Source organism: Penicillium nucicola (genome assembly GCF_028828085.1).
Source record: "Penicillium nucicola strain IBT 29836 chromosome Unknown utg000003l, whole genome shotgun sequence".
Classification (NCBI taxonomy): Eukaryota; Fungi; Ascomycota; class Eurotiomycetes; order Eurotiales; family Aspergillaceae; genus Penicillium; species Penicillium nucicola.
This window is the reverse complement of record NW_026643127.1, coordinates 1,839,200-1,851,348: the sequence shown is the minus strand read 5'-3', so window position 1 is coordinate 1,851,348 and position 12,149 is coordinate 1,839,200. Positions and strand designations below refer to the sequence as shown.

The following is a 12,149-nucleotide window of genomic DNA, read 5'->3' as shown; positions in this document are numbered from 1 at the left end:
GCAATTCTATTATTATCCCTCCCTTTCGTTCGCCGATTCCTCTACGAGCCGTTCCTTCGACTACACCAAGCTTTGGCCACAGCCTGCATATATTTTGTATGGCGGCATTTGCCATCCAATACTCTGCTGCCTCGGCTATATGTTTACATTTCGCTTGGCACAATGCTACTTGCATTGCTGGTCGAGCTTTTTCTTTTCATTATTAGGAACGGTGTCTTCCCCCCACGTCCCTATTCTCGTGCCTCTATCAGATGTGATCGGTTGCAACAAACACCAATAGAGAGCAAAGAGGAAACGCCACTGAAAGTAAGGATTGCACTTACAAGGCCCCTACATGTCGAGGCAGGCCAATACGTAAGTCTCTGGATACCCGCGGCAAGCCTATTCTCCTGGGCCCAGACACATCCGTTTATGGTGACATCTTGGTCGCCAGAAAAACAGGATGTCCTGGAGCTTTTTATTCAACCTCGAAAAGGGCTCACTGAGACTATTCACCATCGCACAGCCCTGGATGGCTATACTTCCTTGACAGCATTTGTTAGCGGGCCGTATGGAGTCAGCAAATCCGTAGACCATTACGAATGCGTCTTGGCAATTGCGACCGATTTCGGCATAGCAGGTGTGATCTCTTATCTTAAAAAGCTCCTCTACGGATACAACACTTGCACGTCACATGTGCGCCGGGTACATTTCGTGTGGGAGGTGCAAACATTAGGTAAGTTCGGCCTCCACGTTCAAAGAGCACGATGCTGAATTTCTCAGATATTGCTGTTGCAGCCCAACCACTTCTGAACAGCTTGTTAAGTGATGATATCTTGGATGATGGCTATGTGGGTTGGCTCTTCTTGTTTAATCATACTCGCGCTGATAATGTGATACAGATACTCGAAATGTCCTTTTTCGTGGCATCAAACCAGATGATAGAACATGGCAAGCCGTTCGGTCAGCATCGCCGCGCGACAGTTTTCAATGGAAAGCCTCGATACGATGAAATTATATCAGAAGAGGCTTCCGGGCGAAACATAAAACGGCTGCCAAACACTCATGAAGACCGCGGTGAGGTTCTGGTTATGGGTAAGTCCATCACTTTGAATAACAAACCAGACGCTAACTTCCTAGTATCCGCATCGCATGACGTACGAGATCGTTTGAGAGAATTAGTTCGTAAACACCTCGAACAGAGAGTAAGGTTATATGAGACGGAGTTTCAGCCGTAACGAGAAGGGACCAATCTGAGAAGTGGGGAGATGAGCGGTGGGCCCAGCGAATGAACCGATTGACCACAGGTTGATTCACCGCCCTCCAGAAAACAAACAGCCCTGTCCACCGTTCAACTATTGCATTTCACCGTCACACTTAACCCGTTCAATTCATCAATGTTTCCCGGTCCAAGACACAGCATGTACTCTATGTTTCTGTGATCAGCTCCTGTTTATTACAATTACGGCACACCTCCCAATTTCTAAACAACGTGTACACCATTTCCTGACCGGCGTCTGTTTCAACCCTGGTTCACCTCACGGTTTCTTAGAGAGCGTGTATCCCGTTTTGACCATGACCTTGATAGTATGATGACGAGGATTTTCATTAGGGCATGGCGACTGGCAAAACATGCTTCAACGGTGTGTCTTCTTGGCTGGTTGGGAAAACCGCGGCCAACTGATTAACTGCCGTTTGGTTGCGACACCCAAAAGGTGTCGCAACCAAAGGGCACGTAGTTATTACCTTTCAAGATGCGCCTTTCGGGGCGCTTAAAATCCCCGCGTACCCTTTTTTATTTTTTTCTCGCCATTTGCTTTCTTTATGTATCCAGCTATCTCGAATTCAGTGAACGTTCTTCTTCATTCTTCAGTTGACTGAACACGAGGCAATTCCTCTGCTATCCACACATCGCACGTTGCGAGAAGTTGACCATTGATTTTCTGTTGTCGCCCACTAGCATATGGATGATGGTGTTGTTTGATCCAGACACTTTAGTCTCTCAAGGCGCCCCTGGACCCGATTTCTCAGATGATGACCCTGTTGATTGGGATGACTGGCTCACTTCAGAGGCACTCCGGAATGAAAAATATCTGGCTACCTCACAATGCAGCTTTATCAACTCGGAGGACTGTACTGAGCGTCGGCATTTACTGAAACATGTCACTCAGCTTCATTTACAACGGCCAGAATTCTCACTGCCATCAGATGGAACTCTTCAGTTGACGCAGCCCACAGAAAACAACAAAGAGACAATGACAACATGTCTCCGAACGTCAACTCCAGGCGCATGCGCCTCTGCAGAATGTGAATACACAGAAATCCAACCACTCGCGAGCAACGAAAAAGAACAATTCAAGTATCCAAAGCCTAGTGATGATCATTCTAGTGATTTCGGCATTGAGAATCACAACCACAGAAGAGTTCTCACTTCACCAGATTTCAAGTCTCTGGAAATACAAGAGATCGAAAAAGGAACCTTTCACGATTACAAGCATGTCAATAACCTGACCCAGGCAGCTGAGCACGTTGACTGCATTCAAATAATATGTCAGATTGCAACTGACGAGACAATGAGCAAAAGACAAGCCCGAGACGTCGAAGACTGCGGTGATAGTTTGACCACAATTATGCGATCCGGCCAGATTGCGTTGAAGTCTCTTTTAGTCAACTGTCACCTGCATACCTTACCTAGTGTTGACATGTTTGACCTGAATTCGTCTCTGACGGCATGCGTGGCATATCTGAGGTACCTGAACTCGGTCACTGGTTCAGTTTCGAAATCAGATGATGTGAATCGCCGCCTTGCGCAGATTTGGATCCATATTCATTTCGAAAATCATGCCAATGATTTGGAGGAAAGTGAGAAAAACGGTCATCCACTTGACCGAAAAGGTCGGGCAATCCCCACAATCGCTAGAGATTCTATATTACAGGCTTTTCATGGGAGCCAATTCGTTCCGCAAAAAGCAGATCGCGACTTTTTGAGCGATCAATGCCGCTGGGGCGAGCGTTGGTGGAAAGTTGCTACTTGCGTGGGGCTTGGTGTGATCTTACTAGCCAGTGAAGACCTGGCAAACCAAATGTATGCTCATTTATACTCTACGGAATGGCTGTTTGCTGACTTTTAAACAGAGGCAGAAGAACAGCTTTTCAGAATAAAATGGTAGACACGTTGGCCATTTATGTTCTCAATCGTTACCCAGCTCTGACCAAGTTTTATCGATCGTTTGAGCCTATGGCAGTAGGCCTCATGCTTGGAGGTGATAATGTCTTTTCCCGGGACCAACTAAACATTTCCCTAGAGGCGCTCGTGGAGGATGAAGCAAACCCATGCAAGCTAGAAAGATGGGTGGTTCCCAACCTCAAATCTCTTTCTAGACTTGCCGCTTCCCACCTAATCTTTCGCCAGGTATTTTAAGGCTATGGTCGGTTCCAGCAGGTGTTGAGTGAAATATATTATCTTCACGATGCCATCGCCTTTCTCTGGCTCTTAGACCGTAGGGAACCATGCCCCAGAGGGTAGAGCAGCGATTGGTGACTAAAGTTATTCGACCATGTCCTCCAACCAATCCTTTGTATTCCTCATACGCGCGCGGGTTGATGGTTGCGGATGACACCAATTTGTCTGTCCCTGTCCCTGTCTCTAAGTTCGTTCATAAATTCGTGGCAAAGATCATGGTCTATTAGAGGATTCTGATCGGCTGTGGCCTCCCGGCGGGCCGGTCATGAGTTTATCACGTAGCTACATGAGTCAACCACGTAGCATATATGAAATCCATTACAGCATGGATCCCTTATGTAGCAGTTACGTCTCATTTCTAGAAATGGCGCCTCATTCCCATCTCAATTTATTGGACGAGATTCTGAGCCCACGAACTCCTTTACTCATAACTCTGGTAACCATTAGTTTTGCACTGATATTCTGAATAACGAGGGTCTAGCCGCTGCTTTAGGACCTACAGTAACAAATATAGCACCGCTAGGGTCTTATTTTATGCAGTGCTAAGTTTAGAGCTGCTAACAGGTCTTTACCGTACGAACATATGATGGATTCCTTGGAAACCATGAGCAAGCCAAAATTCACAATTCCCTAACAGTGTTTCGAACTACCTCTCGTAGGAATAGAACATCCTTGCGGATACTAAAATAGACCGAGCAAGTAGGATCAACTCTCCTACCAATTGATTCTTTTTGTAGACAAGCGGTTGCTGACAAATTTTAGTGTTATTTTCATCTAATCGTGACATGGGGAATTGGGTACCTCTTTCAAAGAATCAATAGACTTGGCTGTCGAGAGGGCGGAAAGAAACCCGAAGGCGTCCGAGTCGATAGGCCAACGATCCACGTCATCCACGCCCACCATTCCATCATCTTTCACATACTTCTGCATGATTTCCATGGTAATGGAAGCGAGAGATTTGATGTAAACATTCTGTGCCTGACCCGGCGGACGTTCCACACACATCTCCAAGCTAGCTATAGGCAGTTAGAATAATCATTACAAAGGAGGCAATTGCCACTCACCGATCTTGATAACGCCATCCAGGCCGAGAAGAATATTCCGGCATGTCAGAGACTGGTGTTCTAATCCAGCTTCATTGAGGTAACATACACCATCCAAAATCTGCACTGTCATGAGCCTAAGATAGCTGAAGAATCAAGAGCCACATACCTGCCAAACCATGGAAGCTAATTCCGCCTCCGTGGGATAAAGAGACCGACACCCCACAAGTTGCTCCAAAGTGAGCTGGAGGTCGCTGACGAGAGCGTACATGCATCCTCCGTTGACGAAGCACTCTCGGGCCGTTAATACATTTTCGTGGTCAAGATTACCATACAGTCGTCGCATTTTACCCACGTCTCCTTTGGTGTACTCTCGAATGGCTACCACCTGGGACGGACGGGAACGGCGAGCTGCAATGAAAACCTCGCCTGCCAGATTACACCTGAGAGTCCGACGATAAGTGTCCCAGGGTGATTCTTCCCTCACGTTCAACCCACGAGATGTACCCTCCTCACAGACCTGAGGTAAGACAAGGCGCTTTGGGCCTCCACTCACAACCTTTCGTGTATGTTCGCTTCGGGGAGACGTTTTTCTCTTTTTTGAGTTGGGACTACTGTCCAATTGGGTGGATGCATCAAGCTGGTGTGGTTGTTTGATCAAGTGTGCCTCTCGTGATGGATTCTCCGCAAACCGTTCTTGGTAGCTCTTGAAGTCAACCGCCGTGCAGTGCTTATCTTGTTTCGACATATTTGAGCCAGATCAAGATGGTCGGAAAGAGGATGAGGTGGAAAAATGTAGCACCTGAAGGCGAAGAGGGCCCTATTTATAATGTTATCATATCGATTAACCTAATTTGTTTTGGGGTCACCCCCAGCTTTTGCAGTCACATTGGTCACCAGGATGCTGAATCAGCTAGGTGGACCCTTCCTTCTTTGAGGCCAAGACCAGTTAAATATAAACAATCGATACTCTCCTGCTACGTAGAATCTGCTTCACCAACACAATGGACGAGTCTATGCACACAGACCCTGAACTGCAGGTTTTGACAGAAAGGTGTCGGACTTACCAAGGAACAGCCAAGATTAACATCAGCCAGATTACCCCCCATCCATCCATCTCGCAACATATGAACACAAAAAATGTAGAAAGACTCTGTGAGATATTTGACAAAGAAGGCTGTCGAAGACTCGATATCTACAACCACGTGAGCGCTGTTGTGTCACGGCAGCATCTCCATGAGGCTCTTCAAGCAGGACGAGTAAACGCCGCTGACATGATGACTGATCAACCGAGCCAGTACCCACGCCTCCATTTCTCCACTGGTTCCATACAGTGCCTTCATGGCCAACATCGATTAAAGGCTGGAGAACACTATTTACCATCGATCGACCAATGGTGGACTGTTGACTTGTATTTGGATGGTAAGCCAGAAATCCGCCACATGCTTTCCTGCAGTTTTGACAGCCCTAAGACATTAGTCCCGATCTTCAAACAAGCCTTATCGATGAATATTCCAACGAGAGAGTTCCAAGCGATGGTGAGATTTACCTAAAAGTTCGACAATATCGAAATGAAGCAAATGCACACTTCGAGAATCGATGGTTGGCGCGGCTGTCAGACAACAAAGCCAGGCGGCTTCGCGGACTAGAGTCTCATCCGAGCGTCCGAGCTGCTTTTGACTCGTTACTCGTCTTGCCCTCCTTGTTGATACATGGAATGCAAATCGGATCTCTTCCGCAGGCTCTGGCTATTTGCTGCGATGAGGTAAGTTTGTCTGACTCTAAAATAGATAGATGCTGATCACGTTCCTAGGAGATAGTTCACGCGCTAACTAGGCTACTACAATATTGGTCTTCACTCGTGGGACACGATCGTGCTAGGATGTTCAAAATTGACCTTCATACAGTGGAAATATTGCAACTTCTGGCCCCTGGAGTCTCCTCGAAGGATAGAACCACCGTGAAAGGCCTTGTACACAGTGGTGAAGTCTTTTCAAACTTCACAGAATCCGAACGGGGCTCGATTTGGAAGCGATTAAAGAGGACAGAGGGAATAATACCATCTCTGTATACGTTCTTCAAAGATCTCTGGTACCTAGAATCGTGCGCGAACTGCATCAAACGACTTTTCACACCTTCCAGATCTTTCCCAACGATTAGAACCGCCATGCGTGCGGCCTTCTTGTCTTTTGATCCAACAAATGCGCAGTTCTTGATACAAACTTCCGAAGCCGGGTTTCGGTCTTACTCGCACTCCCAGGTAGACCCAGCGGAACTTGGATATCGTCAAATATGGCTCTATGCTATGCGTCACTACCCAAAATTATCCAAAAAGCCACAGAAGAAAGATTCTACGGCGAAGCCTAATCGTGACGTGGTGGATCCTATGATACTGTACGAGATGGCTGTACTCGCAAAGAGACTTGGGTTTCAGTCGCCACAAATTGAGGAGCTCATCCAGCAGTCGCCAGATCGGCAAATTGCGCAAGATGCTCTTTTGAGAGCCCGTCGACCAGATCGTTATCGGTACAATAGGGAAGAAATTGAGTCTCTGATCAACAAAGTCACTGAGTGCTTCTTGAGGGCCGTCCTTCTTGACGATAAGCTTCCAGTACAATTCGTTCGTGGAAGGGAATCCAAGAAAGAATCTCGATGTGGGCATCCGCAAACCGAAGCCCAATTGCAAGATTGTCAATTCCTTTTCATCGACCAACTCCATGACGATACTCTCCAAAGGGAACGAAAAGCTACTTCCACTTTGGTGAGGAGGAGTGTCTACTTTACCTTCTTCAGCAAGCTGTCAATGCCCCGTGAAAATAACGACACAGCGGGTAGATCTTCAACTCCAGACTTGCCAATGTCCCCGCTTTTTATTCTGAGCAATTGTTCGCCGCAAGGTGAAGGAGAACAGTTTGGGTCTGCGGGTACAGGAGCCGGGCAGGATAGCAACTTAGAGCGGCGACGCTTGAAAGATGCCCGCCGAGAAAGACGTCAGCAGAAGCAAGCGAAGAAGCTACATAGGCAACAGCGCCGACAGCAGCGAAGGCACCGATCCTCACGTGACGACCGTCATCCTACGCCTTATTCCAGGAACTCAACATCATCTCCTGGGTATGGCGACAAAATCGCGCGCATTGATTCGGAAGACAGCCGGATAGGAGATATAGTGGAGCCAGCATCCGGAACAGCACTTGGATTCGTTGGAAGTAGCGAGCTTATTGAAGGGGATCATGGTTTCAGCAACTATGAAGGATCAGAACACAGTCACGATAGATTTGGATTTGCCCCCTCGAGACCTCCCTTGGCGCCGCCTTCTATTGGGTCAAGGTATATCTCTACAGAATTACAAGAACTTCCAGAATCAACGGTCTCGCACGGCCAAATTTCCTTGATGCAACCCCTACAGTCACCAGGAGAGTTTCGTTTGACATCTATGACCTCTTTACCACCACACCCAGATATGGAATCGCATGAGATGCAACAACACCTCCTCGCCCCTGGATTTGAAGGTCACGACTCTATGGCACCAACGGGCAAGGAAAACAAGATCCTCGGTCTTGCTGATGTCGAGGACGAGCAGCCACGAGGAGGGAGTGAGGAAAACATATCTGGGCGAGAATCTTTGAAGGATGTCAATATGGAAGCGCACGCAAGCGAACAAGAGAATGAAGCGGCAGAAACAGCAGCGCAGCTTTCTTCATCGGAAGAAGTTGAAAGAGCACTGGCAATTTTAGAAGGACGTGGGGCACCGGAGATTATATCGGGCCCCTCTAGGACTGTGGTCACCAAAAGTGCGGCGCTGCGAGAGAGCGCGAAATTCGAACCATACGACCGCACGCAACGGCGCCAACAAACCCGCAAGATATCCATTCCACCACAGGAAACTCTGGAGCAGGATATAAACGCACTGCTACGAACGGCTGATCAAGCACAGACAGCAAGACCTGGTACTCAAATTGATTTCCTCAAAGCACAGTATCATCCTTTGTTGGAGATGAATGGAGAGCAAAGTTCGTGGCCCGTGGCTAGTCAAGTTGGCCTGACTCAGAACCAGCAACAAATACCGGACGAAAGATCAGACTCAGTCGAGTTCGAACCGCAGCCAGAAATTTCAAGCCCGATCAACCAAAACTCAGAACCCCATGGAAGGATGAATATTCGGTCGGAACAGGAAGAACAGTTGTCGGAGTCTGTACTGCTAGACGCTTCGCCGCAGGTTCATGCCATAGCCGTTGCTACGCAGAAGGACACTCTGGTAAAGCCACCCTCTTCGTCACTACCACGAGAGTCTTCCGCGCAGACCGATACGCGCACACGAGTGGAAACATTTAGGTCAGACAAGCTGCCCGAGGAACAAGACGAATCTCCTGAGCGAGGAGAAGGAGCGAGCGATGCAGCCAAGCATTCTGTAACAATCACGTTCCGTGCACGTGATGAACACGGCGATTGGAATCGCTTGGTCCGCCAAATGGTGGTCGATCCATCTGACCCCTCTCCTGTTGGGCGAATGGCGTCCAAAAATGCGCGAGAACGTCAGGCAACGTTTTATGACCAGAATCTACGGCAGGTCCCACCGGGGCAGTGCTTTGATGCGGCTATCGAGGATGGCACGAACACAATATTCATGACATTCGGCGACGATCTGGTTGTGAGTGAAGAGACGGTGAATTCGATCGCACGAGTACTTGAAGCCGGTAGTGATGATGATCGGCCGACAAAGCGCCGGCAGTAGGCGATAAATAATGCACTTGAGATCTAGATCAAAATACCTGTGACCCATATAGACCGTAATCAGAAGACCGAGGACCCTTGTGGTCACTAAGCCAGGGTGGCCGCTAGTTGACGGTTATAAAGCCCACCTAGATTAGGAGCCGTGGACGTACGTCCAAAGTGGATCCACGTCCACAGCCTTAAATCTGTGGCCTCGAATCAACTGTGCTATCTCACAGGCCCTCAAGCCAAAGCCTTCTCACCACAGCTTCCTAGCCACGGACCCACATCTCCAGACTCAAAGCCCGCCTAGACGCAGATCCACAGATCTATTACATGACTGGCCTTTAGGTAGTGGATTTGTGTCTTTGTCGGCCGGGGGACAACACAGGCCAGAAAACACTCTTCCTACATCTATGCCCCCCCCCCCGTTCCAATGCAGAATACTGCACATTTATTGTAAAGCTTATCTAGTCTCGATTTCTTGGTAAATGTCCCTAAGAGGGGTCCTTGATTTCGCCAGTTTGATACTAAAGGTAAGACTGTATATGGGTGACACTTTTATATCAAGATTAATCTCAACTTTTACCCTAGATACCCCTTTTCCGGTTAGTAAATGACGCAGGGTAGCGGGGCTGGGCGTTCCAGTGGGAGAAGGAGACCACGAAGTAACAATCAAAATCGTGGGCCTCGCTCCAGCATGCTGAGTCAGCGTCCTGGACCAATCACATTGAGGTAGCACGTGGACGACGACACATTTCTTGTTAGCCACTGATCAATTATTTAAACTCATGCTGCTCCCTTCTTCCGATGCTCCTGCATATAGTGCTGCCCCGAGCTTAGTTGATAACGCGGACGAAGCATCTCGTTATGATTCAAGTACGGCCAGAGTAAGTACGCTTTCCTTTCCTCTGGAGGCGCTATCTAAAAAACACCCAGTCACTTTATCTCCCCCCTCGCATACTTGGAGGTTGGCCCCAACGGGAAGAAATTCGCTGCGCCCAGCGGGATAATCCAAAGCCTCCGGTGCCGTTACAAAAGTTCGTCCGAAATAATTTATGTGGTTGACGACGATGTTGAGGATATCTTTGGCCATATCCTTCAGTACCTTCACAGCGGGGACTACTCTGTCCTTATTCCAGCAGCCGATAGTTCGAGTCATGCTGCATGCGAAGATGAAATCAATATTGCGCTACACGATCTACTTCCCTTGAAAGAAAATTATTTTGCGAGTCATGAAGATATCCAGGTGCACAACGACAATTCGATATTTTTGCCACATTGTGGAGATGGAAACCACCTGTGCAAGCATCCCAAGACACTGCTGGTGCATGCTCGTTTGTATGACTTCGCTACTAGACATGGATTGGACCAACTTCGAAATGTGAGTTTGAACAAGCTTTACTGGACTCTCTCGGAATTTCCGTTGGATTCAGAACGAGCGGACGCAATCGTCGAGCTTTTACGGGTTGCCAATGGAATACGCACCATCTATACACTAATGTTTTACCGTCACATGTCTTTCAGGTGCAAGCGACCACAGAAAACTCCCTCGAGAGCGGATGAAAATGATACATACAGTTCCGCCCTAAAAAAACTCATACATTATGTTGGATCTTGCCATATTCAGGCAGAGCCCATTTTACCATCCATTCTGACTCGAGAATCTGCTTTGTGGTGGGCCGATTCTCGGGTCTGAATGAGAGCATCGGCCGTAGCATGTCGAAGAAAGCCTCCTTCTCCCTTGCATCAAACGACGGTATGCCACTATCTCGCCTGGGCTGTTGCACGCTATCCTCAAACCGATCGTCCCAGGATCGGAAAGGGTTACGGTTCAATGGCTTACCATCCTCGGTAAATTTCAGTCGTCGCGCCTCCCACCTGCTCCACCATTCAGATGGCAAAACACCAAGAGCGTCGACATGCTCACAGGTCATGTCGTCCTCGGTCGCGAGAAATCCTTCAAACAACGGCCGTTGAGCGATAATAGACCATATGGTACAGGCGAGAGTCCAGATATCCGACGACAAAGACAGGGGCTTATTTGGTTCAAAGCGAGCCTCGGGAGGGCGGATGACAAGGGGGGTGCGAGATTCGTATTTCGGTTCTTTCGAGCGGGAAAAAGCTTCACCAAAGTCTGTCAGAAAGATACTGGTTTCCGAAACTGTGATTTCCTCACTTGCTTCCCCCAGCCATATGGGGGCAATGCCGTGAGATGGGACACCAGGGGGAAGCAAATTGCCATCTAGACGAACAACTGGATCTAGCTCCGGTACTCCATATTTCTCATATAATTGTCTGGGTGAGAGCTGGTCAAAATTGGGCGGAACTTTGAGAAGAATGTTGCCGAGGTGAAGATCTCCATGGACAATTCCATGGGCATGCACATAATTCACAGCCAGGACGAGTTGTGCAGCCATTGACCGGGCTGCGTCAAGCTGGAATAAGCGGATCCACGAACCATCTTTCACTCCGGACAGGCTAGCCCTCGCCGGCGCTGTAACGTAGCAAGCATGAATGCCATTTGGGCCGTGAATAGTGAACCTGTCTAGAATCGGAGGTACCATCATCTTTCCCGGATCGTTGACTGAAGGACAATGAGGACTAGTGAGAGTGGATATAATGTCCACTTCTTTTGGGTTCGCGTTTGCTGTGCAAACTTTCACTGCAACGTATTTATTGGATCGTTCATCACGGGCTAGCCACGCAGTTGAATAAGACCCGTGCCCCAGTTTATGAACAACGCGATATCGACCCTGAAAGTGATCACCGATTTGTATGGGGTGATAGCCCCCTGGTCGATAGTTCTCAAGTCTTTCGACTCCCTCAAGAGGCTCGTAGAGGAGACGGGTGTTGAAATCATCATTGGTCTCCATTGAGTTGAACGCGGTGAGAGTCAACGCGCAGCGGGGTTGCTTGTGATGAAGCAGTGGCATATACACCTTGTGAAGGAC

General features: G+C 48.3%; 4 protein-coding genes across 4 annotated transcripts; 2 read left to right on the top strand and 2 right to left on the bottom strand.

The window, feature by feature from the left end:
* Positions 1 to 411: 411 nt before the first annotated feature.
* Positions 412 to 3,110, top strand: N7511_004271 (NADPH oxidase family protein; the record flags this gene model as incomplete). The annotated part of the gene is made up of 3 exons (XM_057126696.1): positions 412 to 715; positions 763 to 1,074; positions 1,987 to 3,110. 3 exons carry the CDS (start codon positions 412 to 414, stop codon positions 3,108 to 3,110), a joined length of 1,740 nt encoding a protein of 579 aa, XP_056985586.1.
* A 978-nt stretch (positions 3,111 to 4,088) lies between these two features.
* N7511_004270 (uncharacterized protein) lies at positions 4,089 to 5,233 on the bottom strand (the record flags this gene model as incomplete). The annotated part of the gene is made up of 4 exons (XM_057126695.1): positions 4,089 to 4,190; positions 4,244 to 4,458; positions 4,507 to 4,606; positions 4,655 to 5,233. 4 exons carry the CDS (start codon positions 5,231 to 5,233, stop codon positions 4,089 to 4,091), a joined length of 996 nt encoding a protein of 331 aa, XP_056985585.1.
* Positions 5,234 to 5,489: 256 nt separating this feature from the next.
* Positions 5,490 to 9,217, top strand: N7511_004269 (DUF3723 domain-containing protein; the record flags this gene model as incomplete). The annotated part of the gene is made up of 3 exons (XM_057126694.1): positions 5,490 to 5,907; positions 5,958 to 6,250; positions 6,299 to 9,217. 3 exons carry the CDS (start codon positions 5,490 to 5,492, stop codon positions 9,215 to 9,217), a joined length of 3,630 nt encoding a protein of 1,209 aa, XP_056985584.1.
* A 1,576-nt stretch (positions 9,218 to 10,793) lies between these two features.
* On the bottom strand, positions 10,794 to 12,071 carry N7511_004268 (Srpk; the record flags this gene model as incomplete). Its single annotated transcript, XM_057126693.1, has 1 exon — positions 10,794 to 12,071. The coding sequence occupies one exon, from the start codon at positions 12,069 to 12,071 to the stop codon at positions 10,794 to 10,796; it is 1,278 nt and encodes a 425-aa protein (XP_056985583.1).
* Positions 12,072 to 12,149: the final 78 nt, after the last annotated feature.